Raw genomic sequence first — 27,023 nt, forward strand, 5'->3', positions numbered from 1 at the left:
CCTTCCTTCCTTCCTTCCTTCCTTCCTTCCTTCCTTCCTTCCTTCCTCACTAAATTTCTTCTTTGGCCAATCCTTGCTATCATAGTTTAGGGTTGGGCAGGGTCGGGGAGGGTGGGGGGAGGGAGTCTTTCTTTTCTGCACAGTCAGTTTTTAACCACAACATCAGGCTCATCTTAATGAATGCCATCACAGAGGCCTCATCCCTCTGATTTTATAAGCTGCTTACCAATAGTGTGGGTGTAAGACTATGGCCCTCCTTAGGGTTAATTAATAATAATAACTTGTTCCTCTTTCCTCTTCCAGATCAACTTATTCATACTTAGTGTAGATAGCATTTTTCACCATAAGTCCTTTGGAATTGTCTTAGATATTAGATTTCTGAGAATAATTGAGTAATTCACAGTTGATCATCATACAGTATTACTGTTACTATATACAATGTTCTCCTCATTTCACTTTGCATCAGTTTATGTAAGTCTTTCCATGTTTTTCTGAAAGCATCCTACTCATCATTTCTTATGGTACAATAGTATTTTATCACAATCATATACTACACTTTGTTCAGCCATCTCCCAGTTGATGGGGATCTCTTTGATTTCTGATTCTTTGACTCGATAAAAAGAGCTGCTCTAAATATTTTTGAACATATAGGTCCTTTTTCTTTTTTCTTTTTAAAAATCTTCTTGGTATATAGACCTAGCAGTGGTGTTGCTGGGCCTAAGGTAGTGCATGATTTTATAGTCCTTTGGGGCTATATTTGCAAATTGCTCTCCAGAATGATGACATTCTATCTTCTGCCTTTGTATAAGCTGACAGGCTGGGGAACCTGTGGCCTAGAGGCCTCATGTGGTCCTTTAGGTCCTCAAGTGCAGCCCTTTGACTGAATCCAAACTTCATAGAACACATCCCCTTAATTAAAAGGATTTGGACTCTGTCAAAAGGCCACATCTAAGGCCTAGAGGCTGAAGGTTCCCAAACCCTGGCTGCTGACCCCATATCCAGCATGCCCACCTCTGCCTTGGTGAATCTCTTAACTTCTCTGATTCCTTCTTTCCCCTCCCAGTGGAAATGTAAGCCCTTTCAGTACAGGGTCTCTTTTGTTTTTTTGTCTGGGCATACAGTAAGCATTTAATAAATGCTTGTTGAATAAAATTGAGTTGGCACTTTTCCAGAGGGGCCGTGAACAACAGTGACTTAAACCTCTATAAGTAATGTGGTTGCCCTGGAATCCTGGAGCTCTGCCTGGTCTGTGTTGGGTGGGCAGTTGTCCAACCCTATTACAGTAATTTAAACCCTTATGAACACTACTTGCCAGTGAGTAGAATACATAGCTTCTGACAGAACCCAATATTGCAAAACTGTGTGGGGTGGGAACAGCCAAGAGTAAATTCATGTATGATTTTGGCTGTGGTCTCATCTAGCCTAGCAATTCAGATTTATTCCCTTGGTCATGAGCACCAACTCCCACTCTACTCAAATCCCAATGACTTATGGAGTCAATCATTATTAGAAGCTATAAACCCTCTTCCAGAAGGCAGACCTTCCCATTTGAGCAGTATGAGTTTAAGGTAAATGGACAGTTACTGCTGAGATGATTTTTATAGGAGTGCAAAAATCTGTATTAGATCAGCAAGAAGAATTGCTAGGTGGATTATAAAGCTGCTTCAGCTTGCTTTCTCACGTCCCACCTGAGAGCAATTGCATCGGTCCGATGCTCTCTCCTGTTTGGAAATTTTCGATTTCATCATTTGTTTTAATCCTGATAAAGATCCCAGTTATCCATATAGGGTCTAAATAGCTGTCTGGAACACAATAAAGCCTGGAAACCTTTAGCAATATGAAAAAAAGGGAATTTGAATGTCTCTCCATCCAGGGACTCTCTCTGCTTCCTGAGTTTGGGTTTCATTTGTATCCCAAATCCAGGAAGAGTTGTTGGGCATTGCATTGTTCTTAAAATTTCATTTTGTTAGTTATGTCTACTTGGTATTCAAAACTGCTTCCTGCCTTGCTCCCAACATGCAATTTTCAGGAATTAAAAGACTGTGACATCTTTCCAGGTTTCATGTATTAGACATTAGACACCAACAGTTGACTACATGTGTTAAATGAGAACATTGCAAAATGGTAATGGAGATTAAAAAAAAGAGACTTTTACCTTGATCCAAGATTCAGTGTTGAAAGAGAAAGACAAGCAAGTTGGAGTTTCATAGGGCATTCTCAGGGCCTATTCTGTGTAATTCATAAGCATTCAATGAAACTTTTATTAAGTACATACTGTGCGCAACATACTGAATATAAAAATGAAGAGGCTGTGACAAGCTCTGCCTTTCAAGAACTTCCATTCTACAAGGGTACAGGGAAGACATGATTTCTGATTTTAATTCCATGAAGCATTTATTACATGCTTACAATGTGCCAAACACTGTAACTGGACTTAAGAAGATAAAAATGAAAAAATATCTTCAAAGAGTTTCCATTCTTCTCAACGGAAGTAGAGAGTGTCTGGAGCAAAGGAGAGATTTGATCAGAAGGTGTCCATGAGGAGGTAGTACCTTGAGCTGGGCAGGATACTTGAAGAAAGCAAAAAATTTAATAAGTGGAACTAAGTCAAGGTTAATATCTTTCAGGCCTTGGAGGCAGCCTGCAGAAATCTGTGGCAGGGAAAGCAAACACATTGAGACTGTAGAACAGCCATGGCTAATGTAGAAATATGTTTTGTATGACTTGAAGTGTATAATGGGTATCCTATTTCTTGCCTTCTTAATGGTCAGAGGATAGGCTGGAGAGAGAGAATTTGGAACTGAAAATTTTAAAAATTTAAATAATTTTACAAAGTGATTTTAGAAGAGCTAATAATCTAATTTGTCCTGAAATATAAATTGGGTCAAGGAAAGGGATTAAGCAGTGATAGTGAATAGAAGAGAAAAAATGTTTAAATTTTTAAGCTTACAAAAGAATTTGGAGCCGATGTTCTTTTAAGAATTTCTGAAAACAGCTGCCTCATGGTTCAGTGAAGTGCCCATGTAGTCAGGCCCCATATTTATTATGGCCCTTCTTGCAAACTCTTTTGTTTCTATTTTCCACTCTTAATACTCAGAGGGATTAAAAGGACAGAGTCCAGCTTTTGAAATATGTATCTTTACTTACCTGTGCTTATTCATTCAATACCACATAAGGGTATGGAGTCTTAAACTTCTGGGGAACTATCCTGTGGCAAAGGCCATGTCATGTCCACGGGATGGCCTTTCTTTAATGCTACCTATATGGCATTACCATAATTTTCCTTGTCAAATTAGTGGGAGTGAGATCAAGCGCAGAGCTTTTTTTTTTCCTAATTCATGACCAACTTGTATCCCTTTTATACACATTAAGAAGATACAACTGTGTGTATGAAATAATTGGTCATTCTTATATAGCAAAAAAGAACATAGGCAAGTGAGTATGTTGTATGTGTGACAAAATGTTCCCATTTCCTCTCGGCATTGCTTTTTATGGATATTATATAATTGCTAATTTACTTTTTCCTTTTCCTTGTAGCAAATTGCCTAGCTGGGCTAGAGCTGTTGTTCCCAAGATATTTTATGTTACAGAGAAGGCTTGGAACTATTACCCTTACACAATTACAGGTAAGTCTTCAATCAAACCAATCTATGAGCACCTTCAGGCAATGAATGTAATGATGTGGTGAAAGTAATTGTCTAGGCCAGTGGTCTCCAGGTAGGGGTTATGGGAACATTATATGTTCAGCAAATCTGAGGGTGAGAAGATGGGCCCATCCTACCCTCTCCACAAGAGCCAATTGTAGGACTTGTTACAAACATACCTATCCTTCAACCATTATTTGCCTAGCATTCCTCCACTTTTACCCCCTTCCCTCCTTTGTGCAAGCCCTCAACTTCCCTTCTCTGCCTTTATTTTTCAAGTGTTTGCCCCTCATAGCATGTATGACCTAACTGTAACAGGGGCACTCACAGCAGAAACTACACGAATGCATTTGGGAAAGTATATGTGCATCCCTTTCCCTTCCCCAAACGGTTCCCCTGAATTACCTCATGACCATATTGGGCGCCCCACCCTACCTCCAGACTGGGCATTAAACTTCCTGAGGATAGGGATTATTTAATTCTTTCTCTTTCTATGGCCAGCACCCAGCACAGTGTCTGACATATAGTAAATGTTTCATGAATGGTTACTCATTACATGTGCATTGCCCACTTTGAGGTGGTACAGAATGAATTGCACAGCATGACCAGGCATGGATGAACTGTTATTTTTCTTTCCAAACTCAAATCTTCATCTGAAATTCCCAGTATCGGTCCAGAGTACCCCCATCCTCCAATCACCCAAGTTTACAACCTCAGCATCCTCCCATACTTTTCTCCCCACCACATATCCAGTCAGTTGCCAAACCTTGTCGTTTCTATCCACACAACATCTCTTTTCCTTCTCTCTACTCCCACAGCCACCACCCTAATTTAGGCACTTATTACTTCTCCTCTGGAACCTTTCAGTGGTTTCCTATTTAGTGTCCTTGCCTCAAGATCCACCCCAAACTATCTTCCCCACAAAACAATTTTCCTAAAACACAAGTCTGATCTTGTCACCCCTACTCAAGAAACTCCAGTGTCTCCCTGTTGATCTAAGGAACGAATTCAAACTGCTATTTGGCATTTAATACCCTTCAGAATTTGACTCCTTTCCAATTTTTTTATACATCACTTTCCTTCCTTACACTCTAGAGTCCAGACAAAATGACTTTCTTGATGTTCTATATACTCACACGAAAACACAACTAAAGTATCCAAGCAATGGGAAATTAAAGTATGACCCTATCCATTAAGCAAGCTCATATAAAGTAGAATGCATTTAGATGGAAAACTTTCTGCCAAATTGAAATAAGAGTCAGTTCCTTTTTCCTTTTTTTGCATTGTGCATGATAATATCCACACATAGATAAAAATAATTTATGTTTTAAAGCCATTATTCTCTAGCTGCTATGACCCGAGATATTTTATGTTGCAGAGATTGTTACATTATGTGTCTTCTAATAAAAAAGTAACTAAAAAAGGAAATTCATCTGTTTAGCTGGCTAGCTACATTGATCAAATTAACTGAATCTTTAATTACTAAAAATAAAATTATTATTTACAAGTTCGCCCTATCTTCCAGGATATATGGAGATTTTTCCTAAATAATGAAGCACATCTAATCACATTGCTCTCACTAAAAACAATCATTATTTAAAATATTATTTATTTCATATTTATCCCATAAACTTTTTCTTCTTGTGTGTCTTATTTCATTTTATTTTTTTAAAGCAATTGGGGTTAAGTAACTTGCTCAAGGTTACACGGCCAGGTGTTTCTGGGTCGGTGCTAAGTGTCTGAGCCTGAATTCAATCCCCAGGTCATCCCGACACTAGAGGCGGTGCTCTTGCTCGCTGTGCTACCTGGCTGCCCCATTCTTGTGTGTCTTATAATGGCAGAGTAATAACATTCATATAATTTATACACTCTAAGCTCACTCTCTCCTCTTATTTCTTCCTGGGAGAAATATACTAGGATATAGTAGGTATATGTAGTTATAGTATAGGGATTATCCTTGGAATCAGGAAGATGTGAGTTCTTCTAGTCCTGCTTCTGACATATACTCTGTGTGACCATGGGCAAGTTATTTTAACCTTTCAATAACCCCAGGAAGCACTTTAAATCTATAGATTCAGGTGAAATGAGTTTCCATGCTAGTTGTTTCATACGGTAAAAAAAAATTGCAGATCTAGACTATAAAAAAGAAAGAAAAAAATTTGGAGTGTATGATAAAACATGTTTTGCTAATGGGGTGCAAGATGAAAAAAGTATAGAGACCACTGGTCTAGGCATCAGACTATTTAGTCCCATAGATACTCCTCTTCCCCTTACCTGTTATATAAGCCTTGTGTGTGTGTGTGTGTGTGTGTGTGTGTGTGTGTTTATCTATCTCTTAGAAAGTTATGAGAATCAAATGAAATAACTTATCTAAATGACTTGGTAAATTCTTTAGTGTTTTACAAATATCAACTATTATTATTGTTGTCATTGCCTTCCAGTTTTAGGTGATGTCATTTCTCATTAGCATTTGCCTTTACTAAGAAGAAGAAATTAAAAAAAAGAAAATTAAACTAGGATCTTAGGATCATGGAATCTAGACCTAGGAGAGACCATAGAAACATTTAGCTCAGCCATTCCATTTTATAGATGAGCACATTGAGTATGAAAAAATCAAAGTGGCATACCCAAAGTCCCACGGCTATAAGGAATAGAGCAATGATTTGAATGCAGAGCTTCTGATTTAAAATCCATCGTTCTTTCCCTACCACTACTCTACCTTCATTCCTATTCCAGTATGTCATAGAGTAAATTTCTTTCACAGAAAGTGTAGTTGTAATTGTCCATGGTAGTCTGAAATGGTCACTAGCACAAAAAGCTTCCCTTGTAATCTGATTATGCAGAAAATTCTACTTCTTGCTCCAAGTAAAATAACATAGATTCATTCTGGAAGAAGTTAAATGTATATTATATACTCAGCATTCTCCCAGAAATTGTGGAAGAAATAAGTAGTTAGAGAGAGGCTTATTAGGATAGATGTGGGTTCTAGTCCTGCTTCTGATACATTTTCTGTGTGACCATGGGCAAGTAATTTAACCTCTCAGTGTCTCCAGGAAACTCTTTAAATCTATAAATTACAGGTGGAAGGAGTTTTCATACTAGGGAAGGAGAAGGAAAAGGAGAAGGATCAGTTCTTTCCTTTATTAAGTAACTCAGGCTTTCATACCCCTGGCACCAATAAAACAAACTTTTCCTTAGTCAGTGGACAATATTTTTCCACTTAAAAACTGAGGCAGCAACCAGGTGGCACAGTGAATAGAGCACTGGCCCTGAAGTCAGGAGGACCTGATTTCAAATACGGCCTCAGACACTTAACACTTACTAGCTGTGTGACCTTGGGCAAGTCACTTAACAACCCCAATTGACCTGCATTCCCCCCTCCAAAAAGCAAAAAAAAAAAAAAAAAAATTGGAACTACAAAAATTTCTCCAATATTGGCTCTTTCATTCTTTACCAAGACTTTTTGCCTAAGGTCTAGGCTTACATTCTGATTTTATGTTAGCCCAGGCCACAAATTAATTGAATCTGATCCCTTGTCTGCCTAACCAAGAGAAGTGTCATTATTAATTTTGCACATGGAAGCATTCCAAGAGCAATTTTGGTGGTCTGGTCTCTTAACATAATTGGGGGGGTGGAGGGATGGTTTTCTTTACATCTTTTTGGTTTTTATAATTCACTGGTATATGTATTGGTTATATAGTTTGTATGAAGTAGAAATAATGGCATTTATCAACATGTCATCTCTCTTTTCCTCCCCCTCCCCCACACTTCTTTCCTCCAAATGAAATTCTGGGACCAGAATACACAGTAAGTTTTAATTATTTTCAAATTCTCAGACTATGATCAGTGAAGTAATTAGAATGTCTCTTGTGTGTGTTCTTGTATGTTCCATGAAAAATAGAAGAATAGTTCAGGAGAGGAAATATTTAAACTCAGACAATAACTCAGTTATATATAATGTATGAGCTTGAATGTTCTCATTTGTTCAGATGGATTGATGTTAATTTTAAGTGCTTTTACAGTTGCTTAAGAAAATCATTTAACATATTTTTGTAATTTAAAATGATGTGTCTATTTTATCTGTGTCAGTTGTCTTCAGTGGAAAAGCAATTTTTGAAAAGATGTTTTTTTAAATGATGGTTGTTACTTGGAAACAAGAAACTGGGGTTACATATAGTTCATGGACCTGTAATCTGTTTTATTAAATGACTGGGTATTAAAATGATAGTTCAACAGCTAAGTTGCCTCAGTGGTTAGAGAAGTGTGCCTGGAGTCAGGAAGACCTAAAGTCAAATCCTGTCTCAAATCCTGTTACTCTGGACAAGTTCCTTAACCTTTCTGTGCCTCACTTTTCTTATCTGTAAAATAGGGGTGTCACAATAGCATCCACCTCCCAGGATTATTGTTTGGTTCACATGAGGCAACACATATAAAGCATTTTGTAAACCATAAACTGCTGTTAGTGCTGGCTTTTAAAAAAAGTTGCTATAACTGTCACCATTATCATAATTTTTTTTTATTAAAACAGCAAGGGCATATCACCAAAATGTTTTGAATCAGAGTTCTGGACTGAATTTCTCCAGAACTTTCAACTTGACCATTTTGGTGTCTAGGGGTAGAGACAAATCATTTAAACTTCATTCTGTAAGTTGTCAGTATCTCCTGGCTGAATGAGACATAATTATACTTGCCTAGCCCCTTGAGAGGAGCAGGAGCATTTAAAAAAAAATTATTCAAGGAGATTCTTTTCCTGGCTTTCTTATCTTTACTTTGTTTCTTCCTTTCCCCCTTCTCCCTTCAAAGGGTCATAGAATTAGAGCTGGGAATGATTTTTAGAATTGCCTAAGCCAACCCCTTCTTTGACTTGAAATGAATTGAAAATTGAAGTTTCATGGCCAGGTATACTTCAGGTCAAAGCTGCTCTTATTAAAAATAACCCAAAGTTTGACTTGGCATTACAGCCTGCCTTCTTCCCACAGACATTTCCTGATCTCTTCTCTGTTCTGAACACAGAGCCTGTTTATGGCTTTTCATGGCTATGTCCTCATCCGTTCCTGCTTTTAATGCTTTCCTACTGTGCTGATTGCTTTGGCTCTTTCAGATCTCAAACATTTCCCAACCTATCTTTCTCTTTGTGTTGGAAAAAGTTTCAAGTCCCTTTACAACTGACTCTCTGGGGGTCCCAACTCTTACCCAGTTGTATTTTACCTCAGTCTCTTTTGGGGTGTCATTCAGAAAGCCCTCATCTCCATGCCATCTTTTCTTCTTAGATCTTAGCTTAGAACAGTAATTCCTAGCCTACTTTGTTTTTTGGACTGCTCTTTGGCAGTCTGGTGAAGCTTCTCAGAGTATTTTTAAATTCATAAAATTTTAAAAAGTCAATTACATAAAGGTTATAAAAATATATTTACAACATGTTCATGAGTTCAAAGGTTAAGAACCTTGAACTTAGAACAATATTGGATATATAATTTCAATTACATTTCAATTATTCAGATTTCAGCATTCTTCAACTGTCTTCCTCTCCTCCACAACTCTTCTCCTTAAACTAGGGAACTTCAACATTTATGTTGCTGCTCCTTCAAACTCTGATTATCCGGCCATGACCTCTTATCATCATTTCCCTTTTCCTTATCCTTCACCTCTCCTCATGGAGACCTCCAGTCCCTCAATCCCTCCATATTTTCTCAGGTCATTACCCTCTGCTCATACTGAGGAATTTTCCTGTTTTCCTAATCTATAGTTAAAGAATTTAGTTACATACTGTCATCTCCTTGCAGACCCTTCACCTCTTTGTCCTCATCCTTTGCCAAACTCCAGCCCTGAATTATTTCTACCATCTACCACCTCAGTTGGACCTTCAGGAAGACAACTGATTCTTTTATTCTTGCTTCATTGAATCCCTATATCATTCTTCACTTTTAAACACAATTCTAAATCTTGTCTCCTGTGGCTTCCCACATGTTGCTTGGAACCCTGACAGTCTAGGACTTTGATTCTTATTTTGACTCTAAGAAAATTAAGGCCATTCTCCATGAGGTCACACATCTCTTTTTTTTAATGCCCCTTGACATCATCATTCATTCTCTCTTCTTTTCTTCTACTCCCTGATGGTTGAAGTCCTCACCTCAGGTGAGGTTTTAGTCTTCCAGAGCATACTAGATCACACTACTATTTCCTTGATTTTAACTAATACTGTCTTGCAATCTCAGTCAGTCCTCCCTAATCTTGTGTTTCCCTATCTACTGGTTTCTTCTTTGCTGCTTTCTTGCTTGTCTCCCCTATTTATAGGACAAAAAAAAAACCTTCATTGAAACCTGTTGTTGTTCAGTTGTATATGACTTTTTGTGATCCCATTTGGGTTTTTCTTGGTAAAGATACTGGATTGTTCTGCTTTTTGCTTCTCCAGCTCATTTTACAGATGAGGAAACTGAGGCAAACAGGGTTAAGTGACATGCTCAAGGTCACACAGCTAGCGAGTGTCTGAGGCTGGATTTGAACTTAAGTCTTTCTGACTCTAGGCCTGGAGCTGTATCCACTGCACCACCAAATTGCCCTCGCGAAAACCTACCATCCCACTCAATCTCAGAGCATGCATCTGTCCTCATGGGTTCAACCAAACTCTCAACAAAAGTCATCTTTGTTGCCTTCACTCCCTTTTCTAAGTACTCCTCAGTCTTTTGCAGTTCACCTTCTCACCTCATCACTCAACCTAACCATTCTCTACAGAGTTGCCATTAACATTTTTATTGTCAAATATAATGGTGATTTTCTCAGCCCTCATTTTTCTTTGCCTAACTGCTATCTTTGACCCTGCTGATCCCCCTCTCATCCTGGATATTGCTCCTCTCCCTGAATCTGCTGCTCTGCCTCCTTTCAACTCCAGTGGAACAAGGTTTCCCTCTCAGGTTAAGTTTATCACCTCTAATCTCATCTCCATGCTGCTAACTCAAGCCTTGAATGGCATCACTGCCTCTGACTGGAGAGATGGAGGTTAGAGGACTGAACTCCCCCCACTGCCTTCCCTTATAGGGGGCAGTAACTGGACTTTTGGGGCTCACTTAATTCTGTATCTGCTGCTTGGCCTGGTTTTATCTCCACTGATCAAGATGACCCCAACCCAGTTAACCCCTTGGTCTACTCCTGTAATAGTAATGGCATTTAAAGATCCCCCTGTATTGGCTTGGTTTTTGGTTTGATTGTGTTAAAACCCAGAGCTTGTTAATCCCACTTGTGGGATAGGCTTGTTGACATGAAAAGAGAGTCCTGAACTGGGAGGAGCTGGTGACATAGATTTGGAGAGACACAAGAGAGAGGCAGAAGAACTTTTTGCAAGCAGCACCTTTGGAGGCAGAGAGAGACCGAGAGGATTGCTGAGGGCCACTTTGAATTGCCCTGGACTTTTGAGACCTGCCCCCGGAGCTGCCAAGGACTGAGGAGACATGGCTGTTTTGCTGGTACTTTGTCTGTCTGTTTTGATGTTGTTTTGCCAGATTTGTCCACTGGTGAAAGACAGTCCTGTTGTTGAAGAAGTCCTGGAACCTGGCTGTTGGTTAAGAGCTCCTGAGACTGTCCTGCAGACAGAGAGTGAATACTGTCCACTGGTGAAGGACAGTGCTGTTGTTGCAGGAGTCTGGGAACCTTTCTGTTGGTTCCGAAGCCCTGAAGAAGGATTTTCATGTTGTATGTTTACAGAAATCCCGGGAGAGGGTTTTGCTAATGTTTTCAGGGGTCCTAGGACTGTTCTGCAGACAGAGGATGAATTAATGAAGAGACTGGCAATGTATCTTGTGGCCTTGCTAAGCTTTGTCTCCCCAGGAACAAAGATTGCTGAGATGAAGAAAAGACCTCCATTTGGATATTAAGTGCTGTGCTTAAGCTTGTTGTAACTCTGGGGTAGATTCAATTGTGATCCAGGGGTGGGGAACTTTTGACCTTTTTGTGTTCTATAATTGAACAAATGAATGTACTTTACTTATGATTGGAAACTAATCTCCATTTGAGAAGAGGGGCTTTGTGATGGACTAAATGAAGGTACAGCCTAGGGGTGGAGTAGTATTTAGAACTGGGACTTTGTAATTGATTGAATGAATGTAAGGTCCTGGGGTGGGGTAGTACTTGGAGATTATTTAGTCACACTTAGTAAATGCTGTATTTTGAATGATGTCATGTTTTGATCTTCTCTGTTCTTACTTTGTCACTGAATGAAATGGAGAGCACTTATGCTGGTATCTGAACCTTGGGAAGTTGCCTTTGCTTGGCATTACAGCACAACTCCCCCTTCCTCTGCTCCTCCTCCTCATGCCTCCTTTTGTATGTTGACTCCCCCAATTAGATTGGAAGCTTCTTGAGGCTAGGGACTGTCTTTCTTATTTATTAATTGTATCCCCAGAACTTAGCACACAGTGCATGGCATATATTAGGCACTCAATAAATGTTTATTAGATTGGATATTTGTTACCCTATTCTTTCTTGATTCTCCTACCTGTCATTCTGTTGCTTCTCTCTTTCTTTTTCTGGTTAATCATCCAGAGCATACTAGATCACAATAATTATGAATGATCTTTGACATGCTATCTCAGACCCTCTTGTTTCTTTTCCATCATTTTCTTTTTTTTCTTTTTGAGGGGACAAAGCAGGGCAATTGGGGTTAAGTGACTTGCCCAAAGTCACATGACTAGTAAGTGTTAAGTATCTGAGGTGGGAATACATTTTCTTTTTAGTCAACTCTCTCTTTTCTTTTCCTTCTCTGATTTCATGATATCATCAGCTTTCCAGAATTCAACTAATATCTCTATGCAAATGATTCTAAAAATCTGTTTAAAGAAGAACTTATTATCTTAACCTTATATTATAGAGGGCACCATCATCCTCTTCCCTGCCACGATGGCCTGCAAAATTGGTGTCTTCTTCAGCTCTTCACTCTCCTTCACCCCAAATATCTAATTTGTTGTCACATCTGTATATATTTACCTTTACAGCAATACCCCACCTCATACAGGCCTTCAAACCCTTCAACTTGGACCATTGCAGTAGTCTTATCCGCAAGTCTGTCCCCATTCCAGTCCATAAATGCAAATCTGGGCTTTGTCATTTTCTCTGTCTCCTCTCAGTAATGTCCACTGGTTCTCTCCTACCTCTGTGATCAAAAATAAAATCCGCTGTTATATTTAGATCTTTCATAACTTATCACCTTTTTTCTCTTCAGTTCTCTTAAACTTTGGTTCTCTACAAACATTATCCGATTCAGCTATACTTGCCTAGTTGCTGTTCCTCAAATGTAGCCCTCTATCTCCTGAATTCATTTCTTTTTATTTTCTTTAATTTAATATTTTATTTTCTTTCCCCAATTACATGTAAAAACAATTTTAAAGTTCTTTTTTTTCAAACTGCCTGCATCTGTAGTGTCTGACACCCATGCCTGGAATGCTTTCCCTTCCTTCCTCACCTTCACTTGTTTCCTCATGATTCTACTTAAATCCCATATTTTGTAGAAGGCCTTCCCTTGTAACCCCTAGCCTATCATTCCCTCCTTCTTTAAAATTTATTTTATTTTCAATTCCTGGAACAAAACAAAGATTTCCGTAATATAGTACAATAAAAAAAGATGATTGGACATGATACTGCAAATCTACCCCGTACAGCTTGCTATGGTGTGTTGTGATAGAATACTACAATGCTGTAAGAAATGATGAGCTCGGGGGTGACTAAGTGGCACAGTGAACAGAGCACCAGCCCTGGAGTCAGGAGGGACTTGAGTTCAAATCTGGCTTCAGACACTTAACACTTAGTAGCCACATGACTTTGGGCAAGGCACTTAACCCCAATTGCCCTGCCTTCCCCCCTCCAAAAAAACAAAAAGCCAAAAAAAACAAGAAAAAGATGAGCTCACTGATCTTATAAAGGCATGCAAAGACTTACATGAAATGATGTAGAGTCAAATGAGCAGAACCAAGAGAATCTTGTAACCTCGCCCTCTTCTAGTCCCTTCCCTCTTGTTTACCCCTCTTAATCTTCCCCCTTGTTTACCCCTCTTAATAAGTCATGAACACATCTAATTGATTCAGAAGGTAACAATACCATTGGACAAAACACAGTAGGCCAAAACTACTAGTGACCCTTAAAAGATACAGTCTAGGACCAACCTTGATGAGTTCAACTGCAGTGAAGGGGGAGGAGGGGATTTTTTTTTTCTCTTTGTCTCCTATGCAGTAGTGCCTAAGGTTGGACACACTCCCCTAGGAGGAAGCTCCTCATCCAGCAATTGGAGAGTGAGTTTGACTTTATTATGCACAATTGAAGCAAGAGAGACCTTTCCAGACTGAAACTGATACAGAAAAGTGGTGCCTTGAGGCTGGAAGCAGCTTCAGGGAGCTGAACCTCTCTTGGCAATGCAGAGAACCAGTTATGGACTCAAGAGCTAGCCTTTCCAGCTGATTGTAGAACTGTGCAGAGGAGTTGAGCCAGGGCATTCAGCTGAGTAACATACCCAGCACAGACACTGCATCCCAGGCAGGGACAGTGTGAGACTCTGTGAGGGGGGAAAGGACATTGAGACCCTGCAGGGCCAGACTTGTAAATTGCTTTGGGTGCATGTTGTTTCATGTGTGTGTGTGTGTGTGTGTGTTTGTGTTTGCCTCATTGCCATTGAGCTCTAAATTGCAGCCCAGTCTTCTCACAGATGTTATGTGTATTTATGGAAAAGAATACTCGAGATTATCTGTAGAGAATATTTTATTGCACTTTTTAAAACTATCATCTTAATAAATACATTTTGCTAGGAGCTAATTGGATACACTGGCTGACTGTTAATGGAAAGTACCTGGGGTACTTGTGATCTATAATTTTTGGAGTGGGTTGGTACCAGCAGGGTAGCTAGGTAGCACAGTGGATAGAGCACAAGGCATGGAATCAGGAAGAAATTAGTTCAAATCTGACCTCAGGCACTTACTAACCTTGTGGTGCTGAGCAAGTAAGTCACTTAACCCCATTGCCTCTTAGAAAAAAATAAAACATCTGACCCAGCTGAACAACAACAAAACCCATAGCTGCCCTCTGGAGACTTGGCCCATAAATACAAATTCTAATTGGGAATGGAGGGTGGGCATAAGCCAGAGGAGTGCTTTCTATTTATTCTGCATATATTTACATGTGTGCAGCTTGGTGGTGCAAATCCTGAAGTCAGGAAGATTCATCCTCCTGAGTTCAAGTCTGGCCTCAGAAACTTATTACCTGTTTGACCCTGGGGAAGTCACTTAACCCTCTTTACCTCAGTTTCCTCATTTGTAAAATGAGCTGGAGAAGGAAATGGCAAACCACTCCAGTATGTTTGCCAGGACACTTCAAATTGGTCATGGGACTTGAATAGAACTGAAAATGACTGAACAACAGTGTGTGTGTGTGTGTGTGTGTGTGTGTGTGTGTGTGTTTGTCCCTGGCAAAATTTAAATTCCTTGAGAATAGGGATCAATTCATTGTTTGTCCTTATATCTTTAGCATTTGGTACAGTGGTGTATAGTAGCTACTGAGTAAATAATTATAGTTTGGTTGATGCCTTAGTTCCAATTCTTGCCCTTCCAGATAGGTCTGCTACCATTTGAGAGGAATTCTGACTTGGAGAGCCTGCAGTTTAGGAACTCTCCTTGAATCCACACTTTCAGACAGTTATATAAAAAAAACTAAAATAATTTTTTCTCACCATAGAACATTATGTAGAAATAATATTTTCTTCACAAAACAGAGGAATGTGATTAATGGTGCTAAAAATCTCTTCAGGAAAAATTGTGGGTTAGAAGTTGACTAGAATCAATTAATCAAGCATTTATGTTATTAATTTCTAGCAATTACTATTTATTAGTTTTATTGATTTCATTGAATAATTAAATTAATTATTTTTAAAAATTATTTATTAAGCTCTTGCCTAGCACTTATGGCAGGTGTTATGCTAAGCCCTGAGAATAGAAAGAAAAAAGTACATTCAAGGAACTTGAATTCTGCTGAACAAGACGTGTGTGTGTGTGTGTGTGTGTGTGTGTGTGTGTGTGTGTGTGTATTTTGTATTACAAGATACATGCATAGGAGATATAAGGCAACCATATTGGGTAAGGTACTGATATGTAGAACACTGGGAAAGACCCTTCTGCAAAAGGCAGCTCTAAGGTGAATCTTGAAGGAAAGCAGGAATTTTAAGAGCTGGAGATGAGGAGAGAGATCATTCTAGGCATAGGGGAAAGTTATTGAAGAAGCCAGAGATTGAAGAAGCTCAGTGTGTGTGGGCTACATAATCAATGGAATAATATGAGGAGAATTAATGTGTAAAGCTGTGAAGGTAGGACGGGGTCAAATTGTGGAAAGATTTAAATGCCATACAGAGAAATTTATCTTTGAATCTAGTGGCAATAGGGAGCCATTGAAGTTTATTTAATAAAGGGGAGTGATTCAGACATACTTTAAGAAAATCACTTTGACAACTGTGTAGTAAGCAACATGAATCAGGGAGACCAAATGGGAAGCTTTTTCAGTAGTCCAAGTGAGAGGTGAGGAGAATCTGACCTGGGTGGTCATTATCTTGTGTAGAGAAGAGGAATTTGGGGGGATCAGAGTGATGAGCTGTGGATGACATTGAGATTGTAAACCTGGATAACTGGAAGTTATAAGGAATTTAGGAAGAGTGGATTTGTAGGGAAAGATGATGAGTTATGTTTTGGACATGTTGAGTTTGAGATGGGATGTCCATTTGGAAGCGGCCAGTAGACAATAATAAAGAACAAGTGACACAATAACATTTTTCCCCCTGGGAAAAGATAACAAACCTAATGAAAGGCCTTAATTTCTTCCTGAATCTTGTAAAATGATGAAGGAGCAAAGAGGGATTAATGGTTGGCCTTGTGGTATTTCAAGGATTAAAAATCAGCACTTAAATATGAACATTAAATATGCTCAGACAAGTCTGTACAGCCATAAGGAAATATCAGTTTCTCTTTATCTGTCAAGCTTCTATGAAAAAAACAAACAAACAAAAGAATAATAAGGAGATCTAGAAATAGCCTAGAAAATTGGCTCATATCCAACTCCCACAATCTCCACCATCACCTTCCACCCACGAGATGAGCTTTTAATAAATAATCCTCAGAATAGACAATTACATGAAATAAGTTATTATCAGATATTCATGAGGCACTCAGGCATAGCAGATAGAGAGCAGATAGACCTGGGTTCAAGTTCTACCTCTGATAGACAATGGCTGTTGTGACCCTGGGTAAGTTTCTGAAACTTTCTGTTCCCTAGAAACTCTCCAAAACCCTAATTTGAAGAGCTAATGCTGACTTGCATCAGTACAGAAAGTTTCAGCATTAAGGAGTTCCTTATATCAGTGAAATCTCTGGTCCAATCCCTATCACTGTTACCATAAAGTACCAAAATAAGACAATGTTTTATAAGTGAAAGAAGTCAAATAGTGAATAGCTGTTACTCAAGAAGTGAAGTCATTGATGGCCTGGACTATATTATATTATTCAGCACTTTAATTATTTAGAAGGAGGAAATAGTAGAGAAAACCTGATGAAATTGTTCATTTACAGCGAAACATTACTGTAATGAGAACCTCAGGATGGATTGAACCACATTGAAGAATGTGTCTGTCAAGGGTAGATTAAATTAAGCTTGGATATATGTTAATCATTACACATATCCATCTATCCACTACTGCTATCTATAATATTGGGCAGTCATCACCACACTGCCCACCGCTACATAATACTGGCATATTAACAAAAGGAAAGGTTATACTTGAAAAAATTAATTTTATTATGAACTTAAGAAATAAAACAAGCATTTCTATGACATTAAAATAGAAAAAAGATGATTTTACATGAAACTAAATCTGTAGAAAACTGTACAACTTGTTATTCCTTTTAAATATATAATAAAATTATCATGTAACTTTCTTTTTCCCCCTTTTATTGCCCTACCATCACCCTAGAGAGGGTTACCATTGGACACGATATGTTTATATGTGTATGTGTACATATATATGTAAATCCATTCCAAACTTACCGAATCTAGAATTCTAGTTTTTCCCCAGTTGTAGTAGTGATGGGGGTTGTACTAAGTTACCCACACTTTTTAGCAATAGTGAAGTTATTGGCTAATGATACAAATACATGAAAGAGTAGGGCAAATTGGGAGCACATTTCAGGGAACAGTTTTGTGTCTTTTTTTTTTTTTTTTGCATGAGGCTAATTGTTAGGTTATCCAGCTCCCAACTTCTTGTCTGGCTCCAGACTTTGGATGCACTAATCCCTTTTAGGAACAAGAGGGCACATGACAGCAACAGTAACTGCTGTGAGTGGCTGCATGTGTAATAGATAGAGATTTGTCGTCAGGTTGACCTGAATTCTAATCCTGCCGTAGTCTCTGAACAAGTAACTTAACCTCTCCAAGAACTCTGTTTCCTCATCTGTAAAATGAGGGGACTGGATTAGAGGACCTCCAAGGTTCCTCTGAACATTTAAAGAAAGTCACACTGGACCAAGCATTATGTGCAGCTGATGATGGTCAGGAGTAGACCTGACACTAACAAGCCATTGTATCCAAAGACTCTTATCCATGTGACCCTAATCTGTTATTACACACCTGTTATGTTCCAGGCACTGTCGAAAGCACTGAGGATACAAAGAAAGTCCAAAGACACCATCCCTGCTCTCAAGCTTCCAGTGTAATTGCACAGATGTGCCTGGGTTATTTCTTGAGACCCTTTACAAATCTGGCATGTTAACAAAGGAAAGGTTATACTTTATTGTGTATTGGATTATTCGTTGGTGTTTACTATCAACAGGCACCACCAGTGTGAAAATACTGTGATTATACTTTAAAGGGAGCTAGAGGACATCATAGCTTACTTTATAATTGTGTTCACTAAGCTAATAAGACTTTTTATTCTTCTTCAAGGTGTAAATGAATCATCTTAGGAGCAATATGGTAAGAAATGCAATATGACCTCCATTCCATGAAGAACACTGCATAGGCAAAGAGACATGTGATGTATATATGCAGTTTGGGAAGATTACTTCCCCAGAAATGAAACAATATAAGCTAGGGAAAAAAGACTGCCATGTTGGAAACGTGCTAGGAGCTAAACTTCAGGTTTGGGACATGGCCAGGGTAGGGAATAGGCACAAGTGGTAGTTGCTTTCAGATAGGAAATAAGTTGGGGGAGGGTGTATAGCATCATAGGTAATGAAAGATAGCAAAGTTTGAATTGGAGACATTCCATCAGGCACAGAGCCAAGTGGCCCTTATCTAGAGGATCAGATATATTTCAGAGGAAAGCAGTCTATGGATAACTCTCTGAGTGAGAGGAGTTATTCTGACAAAATAGTAGCTCTGACTAGCATGTTTTATACTGGAAGACTAATGGAAGCTGTTATATTCAGAGCCTAATTTAAGACTATTTGGATGATTTGATTCTCTTGTTAGACTTTATTTGGATTTGAGTTTGTCTCCTTGAAGCTGGGTAATAATTCTCATTCAATTAAAAAAAATTACATGTAAGGCAAGGTGAATTGCGTTCTGGTTGGGAGATATAGCATGTGTATAGTTAAGTATATAGAAAGAGGTTACATCTATTATTTCACTGCTACAGAGAATTCTTAGGTGATCAAACTCCCTCTACCAGTGCTGGTCAGCACCTTCTCTTCCACTTGTTAGTCTTTAAAGTTGCCTAGAACACTGAAGACCTTTCTAGGACACTATAGTCTCTGTGCCTGAATGATGATTATTCTTCAGGCAGTCTTAGTATTGGATAGTTAAGTATAATAAAAGATAATTTATGGTTGGAGAGAACACATAGGTGGTTGACAACCCATCAGGAATTTTGACGAGGGATTCATGTCTAGAAGGAAAGGTAAATTTGGGTTACTCACTGCAACTAAGGTGAATTATGAATTCCTATATTTGACAACTAAAGCATCTCCAAATGAGCATTAACTCAGTGACTCATTAGAGAAGGAAAAAGAGGAGAAAACCAACATACTTATGTCATTTATTAAAAGATTCTTTATATTTGGCTGGGGATGGATAGGATGCTGCTGTCTTGTACATTTGCATCCATATTGGGGTGGTCATATAGCAACTCGAACAATGTCTTCCCTGCTTTCCTGTTTTGAACAGGAAAACTCTCATTTCTTATAGGTGTTAGAAGTTTTCCTTCCTTTTAGAGGTTCAGGGATGTCCTTTGGTGTCTAGCAAGATATCATCTGTTTGGGGTGGCCAGGTAGCACAGCGAGTAAGAGCACTGGCTCCCGTGTTGGAATGACCTGGAGATTGAATCCCGGGCTCAGACACTTAGCACCCACCCAGAAACACCTGGCTGTGTAACCTTGAGCAAGTTACTTAACCCCAATTGCTTAGGGGCAGCCAGCGAGTGAGAGCACCAGCTCCAGTGTCGGGATGACCTGGATCAAATCTGGGCTCAGATACTCAGCACCACACCCAGAGATGACTGGCTGTGTAACCTTGAGCAAGTTACTTAACCCCGATTGCTTTAAAAAAAAAAGATATCATCTGTTATTTCTGTTTCTGGATCTAAGTTTAGAGACCTTTGAGAGCAATAATTGATTCAGGGGGATGAGGAGATGGAATTGGAATCAGTCTATCCATTCATAAGCCATAAGTGTTGGGAATATGAAGATAAAAATGTGCCATAGGCTCCTCAGTGTCCAGCACTAAACATGGTTGGAGACATGAATAAGAAATGACCAGACCATGTGGGTTGTTCAAGGAAGAGCCATGAACTCCATTTATTGATTCTTAGGACAAGGTTTTTATAGAGCAATGAGACAAAAAAGTATTCTTATCATTATCTTAGTCTGTCATATCCTGGAAGTAGCAAGGCAATAAGGCTTTGTTCTCTAGGTGCCAGAAAGTCTTAGGAAGAGTCAGTTAACTCCTTTCATATGAAGTCACATTACAAAGGATGCTCTCAAGAGCTGGCTTCAAGGCTGAAGCCAAAGAGGCATCATCAAGGACATCTGCATGGGAACCGACCACCAAAGAATTCAAATATTTTTGTTTTGAACAACTAAAGTCTTGGGCCAGAGCCTATTGGTCTCAGAACTCAAACAACATCCTTTTAAGTGTAACCCATATCAAAAGACCCAAGGAGCAAGCTTAACAAAATGTTGCATCAGGAAGGGCCTTCTATAGAGGCACATAATGAGTCCTGAATCAGGTTTTCTTGGCTCCCCACAAAAATGGAATGATCTCTGCCCTCAAGGAGCTTATAGACTGTATTATTAGAACATATCATTGGCAATGTTTCTGCATTTTTTGAGGGTTGGCTGATAACAGAGATGTGGAGGATATTCCTTATTATTCCAGGGACCATTTGGGCCCAGGTAGACACCTGTGAAGTTATAGTTAGGAAAATAAGGGGAGAACTTCACATATCATTTCAGGTTTAAAAGCAAAATAATTAAGAACCAATTAAAAGTATGTAGATAAATGGGATAGTAGCCAATTAATCTATACGTGAATCTTCCTAGGGAATTCTGCCTCCCACTTTTCTGGTCATTGTCACTCAACAGTCAACAAGCATTTATTAAGAGTTTACAGTTATGCCAGGCCCTGGGCTAAGCCCGGAAGAAGGCCCTGGTTGGTTCTCTCAAATTAGGATCCAGGGCCTTTTATGGAATTGCTTATTTTCTTGAGAGGCTATATTTGAATTTCATATATATAGTTAAGAGAGGAGGAAAAAATCTTAGAAAATATAAAGTTCTTTATAAGGGAAGAAAGGTCTAAATTATTAATAAACTTCTCTTCAAATGTGTACACTCATGTTATATATTTTTCTACCAAACACTTTCAATTCATTTACATTCTCCAGAATTAAGATAGTGCTTGCATTCAAGAATCCCAAGAAGCAATATCATTAAAATAATAATTACAAAGGCCATAGAAATAAAAAACAAGGTACTATAAAATGAATCTCAGTAGTCATTATTTTTATGGGCCTTACAACAGAGGTCTAGAGACCCCTCTTTATTTAGCCCTTAAGCTAGGCAAAAGATTGAGGGTAGAAACTCAAGTCAAACTCTGCAGGGGCCTAGGGCTGACTTTATTATGATGAAATCAAAAGACATTTATAGAGAGACATATGGCAAAAGGAAAGGTAAATCAAATGCTTATTATAAGATATAGAAACAATCCTGTTTTATAATAAATAAATTGTAAATGCTTTTCTCCATCCTGAGGCATTTTTTACCAACCTGAATTACCCTGCAGGGTAGGGATAGGAACTTCCATGATTCTCTAAGAGCTTTAGGCATCCAGATTAAATGAAAGAACTATATATATTTTTTTCTTTTCTTTTTTTGGCCACTTTTTAATTTATTGTTGTTTTCTTTTAAAAATTACATACATTTATTGATTACTCCCACTTCTTGAGAGTTCTCTTGTAGCAAAGTAAGACAATTAAATAAAACTAATAATACACTTTCATCTGAAATTTGACATTTAACATCTGTAGGATTCCCCTCCTACCTCTCTTTAAAAAAATAAACAGAAATCTATTTTTTCCCCTCTCACCCACTCTCTACCTCTTTAAAAAAAGGAGAAAAGGGGGGCAGCTAGGCGGCACAGTGAATAGAGCGCTGACCCTGGAGTTAGGAGGACCTGAGTTCAAATTTAGTCTCAGACACTTAGAAGCACTTACTAGCTGTGTGATCTTAGGCAAATCACTTAACCCCAACTTCCTTGCCTTCCCCCATCCAAAAAAGGGCAAAAAAAAAAAGTAGAAAAGAAAAATTCTTGTAACAAATGGGCATAGCCAGGCAAAACAAATTCCCCCAATGGCTATACATAAAAATATATGTGTCTCAGAATGTTTCATCATCCATCCTCTGCAATCATGAATAGTCATCATACTGATTATAATTACTATAACTTTAGACTTGCTTGTGTTTTACAGTAGTATTGTTGCCACTATATTAATTGTTCTGGTTCTGTTCATTTCATTTTGTATCAATTTATAGAAGTCCTCAAAATTGCTCACTTTTAAAATATTGACATAATAGTGCAAAGTATTCCTCTGGTTCTACTCACTTTGCTTTGCATCAGTTAAGTCTTTCCGTGTCTTTTTGAAGTAATTTATTTCTTCATTTCTTACAGCACAGTAAACACTTTCATTTCATAAATAAATTATGGAACTTATTCGACCATTTCTCAATTTTTTAACATCTTTAGTTTCAGGGTATCGTTTGTTTGTTTGTTTTTTGGCTACCACAAAAAGAATTGCTGTGAATATTTTTGTTAATAAACAAATGGGACTGTTTGTTCTTTCTTTGATCTCCTCTGGACATACTCCTACCTAGTAGTGGTAATGATTGGATTAAAGTTACTTTTTAGTAACTTATTTGCATAATTCCCTGCAAAGCTGCCCTTTGTTGCATGACTGAGATCATACCTGTACATCATAGATTCTGAGACTCTTTCTTGCATATGCATATGCATGAGCCGCCTTTGGAACTCTAGTGAAGCCTTTGGTCCCCTTTTCAGAAGAATGTTTTCCCCCCACTTAATAGTATTTTACTTTTTCCATTTACTTGTAAAGATAGCTTTCAATATTCCGTTTCATAAGATTTTGAGTTCCAAACTTTTTTTCCGCCTCCCTCCTCTCTCCCCAAGATAGCAAGCAATCTGATATAGGCTATACATGTACAATCTTATTAAACATATTTGCATATTAGTCATGTTATGGAAGAAGAATCAGCACAAAAGGGAAAAACCACAAGAAAGAAAAAAACAAAAAAGAGAAAATAGTATGCTTTGATCTGCATTCAGACTCCATAGTTCTTTGTCTGGATATGGATAGCATTTTCCATCATGAATCTTTTGGAATTATCTTAGATCAACATATTACTGAGAGGAGCTAAGTCTATCATAGTTGATCATCACACAGTGTTGCTTCTACTATGTACAGTGTTCTGGTTCTGCTCACTTTTCCCAGCATCAGTTTATGTACTTCTTTCCAGGTTTTTCTGAAATCACCCTGCTCATCATTTCTTAAAGCACAAGAGTATTCCATTACATTCCTATCCCACAATTTGTTCAGCCATTCCCCAATTGATGGGCATCCCTTCAATTTCCAGTTCTAGAAGAAAGTTTTTTCAAAACATAAAATAAAAGTCTTGGGGCGGCTAGGTCGTGCAGTGAATAGAGCACTGGCCCTGGAATCAGGAGGACCTGAGTTCAAATCTGGCCTCAGACACTTGACACACTTACTAGCCGTGTGACTTTGGGCAAGTCACTTAACCCCAATTGCCCTCCAAAAAGCAAAAAAAAAAAAAAAATCTGGGTAGCTAGGTCATGCAGTAGATAGACTGCCAGGAGTCAAGAAAACTCATCTGGGGTCTCTAGGTGGCGTAGGGAGTAAAGCATCAGCCCTGGAGTCAGGAGGACCTGAGTTTGGATCCAGCCTCAGACACTTAAAACACAAAAAAAAAAATACTAGCCATGTAACCTCGGGCAAGTTGCTTAATCCCAATTGGCCTCCAAAAGGCCAAAAAAAGAAAAAAAAGAAAACTCATCTGTGTGAGTTCAAATCTGGCCTCAGACTGACTGAATGACTCTTAACAAATCACTTTACCCTATTTGCCATAGTTTCCTCTTCAGTAAAAATGAGCTAGCAAAGGAAATGGCAAACCCTCCAGTATCTTTGCCAAGAAAACCTCAAATACGGTTACAAAGAGTTGGACACAACTGAAACAACTGAACAACAAAAATACATAATATAATCTTGCAAACGAAACCAACGATATTGAAATATAATGTTCAGAATATTAGAAAAAGAATTTCACAGGCCCCAGGTAAAGAACTCCTGCTGTAAACATTTATTTCCAGTTAATATCAGTGAGGTATAAAGAGGCCTTCAAATGAATGTTGCTTGCTTTTACCTAACTAGGAAAGCTTTTCAGAGAAATCTGTCCTTTGAAGTGTTTTTAGTGTCACCATACCACTGTTTGATGTCACAATAAACACCGTTTTCTTTTGTTGTTCTTTCATGGTTGTGTATGAGTGACTCTGGTGACTTTTCTAAATCAGACAGATAAGTGTATTCTGATAACAGTGAGCCCTTCCAATCTGCTTTGTTTAGAAGACCAGTCTGTTGTCCAGTCATAACTCATCCTATTCATAGATGTATACTTTTTAGACTATTGATATTTGATGGAAGGCTTACCTCCTTCTCCAACTGGTAACAATCCAATGAACTTGTGTAGAAGTTTTAGCTTTGGCAAGCTCTTTATTCAAATTCTCCCATTTTACTTTACTTTGGCATTTCTGAAACCTTTATTTGTACTTCCAAGAAAACTTACTCAGCCATTTTTAAGTTAGGAGAGCAGAGAAAAAAATTACTTCCTTAACTTTAAAGATCATTTTTAAATGCAAATCACTCACACTTGCTTGAAAATAGATTAGTCAGAGAAAAGTGTTTAAGGAAATGTTTCTTGGGGATAAAAGAAATGCTTTTGGATTGATTGATGATTAGAGTAGATCTCTCTTCTTTCTCTGTTTTCCATTTACACTATAGGAAATCCAAATTAACTTTTGTTATTTACTTAAGACAGCAAATTTGCAATTCTCTGAGCAGAAGTGATTGATGGGGGTAGATTTTTTTTTAAGGCAGGGAAGAGAGGAGAGAAAATAAAAAAGGAAGAAAGTAAAATAAATTATGTGCAGATGATCATGAATACTCTAAGGTATGTGTGGGGTACAGAGACCCTAACCCAAATTGACTACTTGGAGACCTCTCCAAGTGAAGTTAGAGAGTTTTATTAGAATCTTGAAAGAAGCGGGTGGTCGAGTCACTGGAAAATAAATCCAGGGAGAGGAGGCTGCGGTACAGCAGCCAAAGCTGGGTTATAGAGCAGAAAACCGAAGCCCTCCCCTACCTCATGTAATCTTTTAAATTGATTGGCTGTTCTGTTAACATTCCCTTATTTGGCAGGTGAGGTGACAAGGGGATTTCCAGAGTTTCATTTTTCTCCCATGGTCACCTAACTGAGGCCTAATGCTTCACATACTTTAGCAGACAGTCTCTACGAAACCACATAACCTGCCCCTGCCCCTCCCCCCAACATACACACACAATCCTTCTTCTTCTATACCCTACTGTGGTTTCTCATTAGAAATTTCTCAGCATTCTTTCACATTCCTTCTCCTTGAATAATCAGAGCATATTTTCACAATGCTTCTCTATGTCATTGGTTCCTTCTGGTTCATCCCTTGTGGTAGTAGGTACTGGTTCCCAACCTTGCCCTATTAAAACCATCAGTCTAATTCTCCCAGTAGTCTTTGTCTCCAATCTGATCATTTTGGTGAGGGCAGTTTGCACTATATTTGTGATCAGCTTGATCGTACATGGGAGGCATATAGGAATCAATATAATCCCACTAATAGCTGCAAGCAGAAACCACAAGGCCTGTTTCTACCAACTTCCTCCAAACCAGGACCACCAAGATGTATTAAAAGGTGACTGCCAAATCTGTACAGGGACATGTGCTAATTTCCGTATATCTTGTGTAATTTCCTTTACTACAGCCCCGTTATTGTCAATTCTCATGCAACAATTGGATAAGTTGAGCTTCCCACATACCCTTCCTTCTTCAGCTAAAAGATAATCTAATACCTTTGAAATTTCCCCACTTTTCTTAATTCTAAATCACATCGTTGCATTGACAACATACAAGGGGGTAGTCCTCTTTATGAGTGCAGATACAGAGATTCAAAAGAAAACAATAACAAACAATTGTCCCTTCCAAAGTCCAAAAGTCTCTTTTCACACTGTTATCTGGCAGGTATATACTATCTGACAGAAGTCCTTGCTTAGGGTGATCCATCTTCAGTTCTGCATCCCAGCCTCTCTTTCTTCTGCCATCTTTCATTCATTTACCTACAAAAGGAACCTTGGAACCAATCTAAATGACCACTCCAGATCCCTTATCATTCTTACAAAATCAAAATTAGAGTCTTGGTCAATTGTCATGATCACACATTAAAATCAGTTTGTTTGTTTTATATTTTGCATTAATCCATTATTAATTCCTCCACTAGGAGGGTGGGATTTCACTAAGGGATTCACATTAAGCTCACAATTCAAACAATTAAAAATTTTACCAAGTACAAAAACTATCCTTTTAACATTGACTAATTATGAGGAAGCTGAGACAAGTGTGATACTAACTAAATAACAGAATAATATTCCCACAAACCCTTGATCTATTTGTCCTTATACAAAGAACTAAAGGATCTTGATTTATACAGGAATGCCGATTCTAAATCCTAAGTCTAATAGCTTTATCTTATAGTAATTTGAGATGTCCT

General features: G+C 38.4%; 2 protein-coding genes and 1 long non-coding RNA gene across 4 annotated transcripts in view; 2 read left to right on the forward strand and 1 right to left on the reverse strand.

The window, feature by feature from the left end:
* Positions 1-27,023, forward strand: part of PITPNC1 (phosphatidylinositol transfer protein cytoplasmic 1) — a 432,818-nt gene that overhangs the window by 208,232 nt on the left and 197,563 nt on the right. The window contains exons 3-4 of one of the 2 annotated variants that reach the window (XM_069076614.1): positions 3,538-3,626; positions 7,444-7,451. In XM_069076614.1, coding sequence (XP_068932715.1) covers positions 3,538-3,626; positions 7,444-7,451 — 97 coding nt within the window. The remainder of the gene's footprint in view (positions 1-3,537; positions 3,627-7,443; positions 7,452-27,023) is intronic. The other variant, XM_069076613.1, reaches the window with a different exon arrangement.
* The window catches only part of LOC138152623 (uncharacterized), a 634,969-nt gene that overhangs the window by 55,423 nt on the left and 552,523 nt on the right, over positions 1-27,023 (reverse strand). The gene's annotated exons all lie outside the window — the stretch shown is intronic.
* Positions 1-27,023, forward strand: part of NOL11 (nucleolar protein 11) — a 276,383-nt gene that overhangs the window by 2,788 nt on the left and 246,572 nt on the right. The gene's annotated exons all lie outside the window — the stretch shown is intronic.

Source organism: Petaurus breviceps, unplaced genomic scaffold (assembly GCF_028583685.1).
Source record: "Petaurus breviceps papuanus isolate PSGF00001 unplaced genomic scaffold, PetGlider_PUasm1.0 90925, whole genome shotgun sequence".
In the NCBI taxonomy this organism is placed as follows: Eukaryota; Metazoa; Chordata; class Mammalia; order Diprotodontia; family Petauridae; genus Petaurus; species Petaurus breviceps.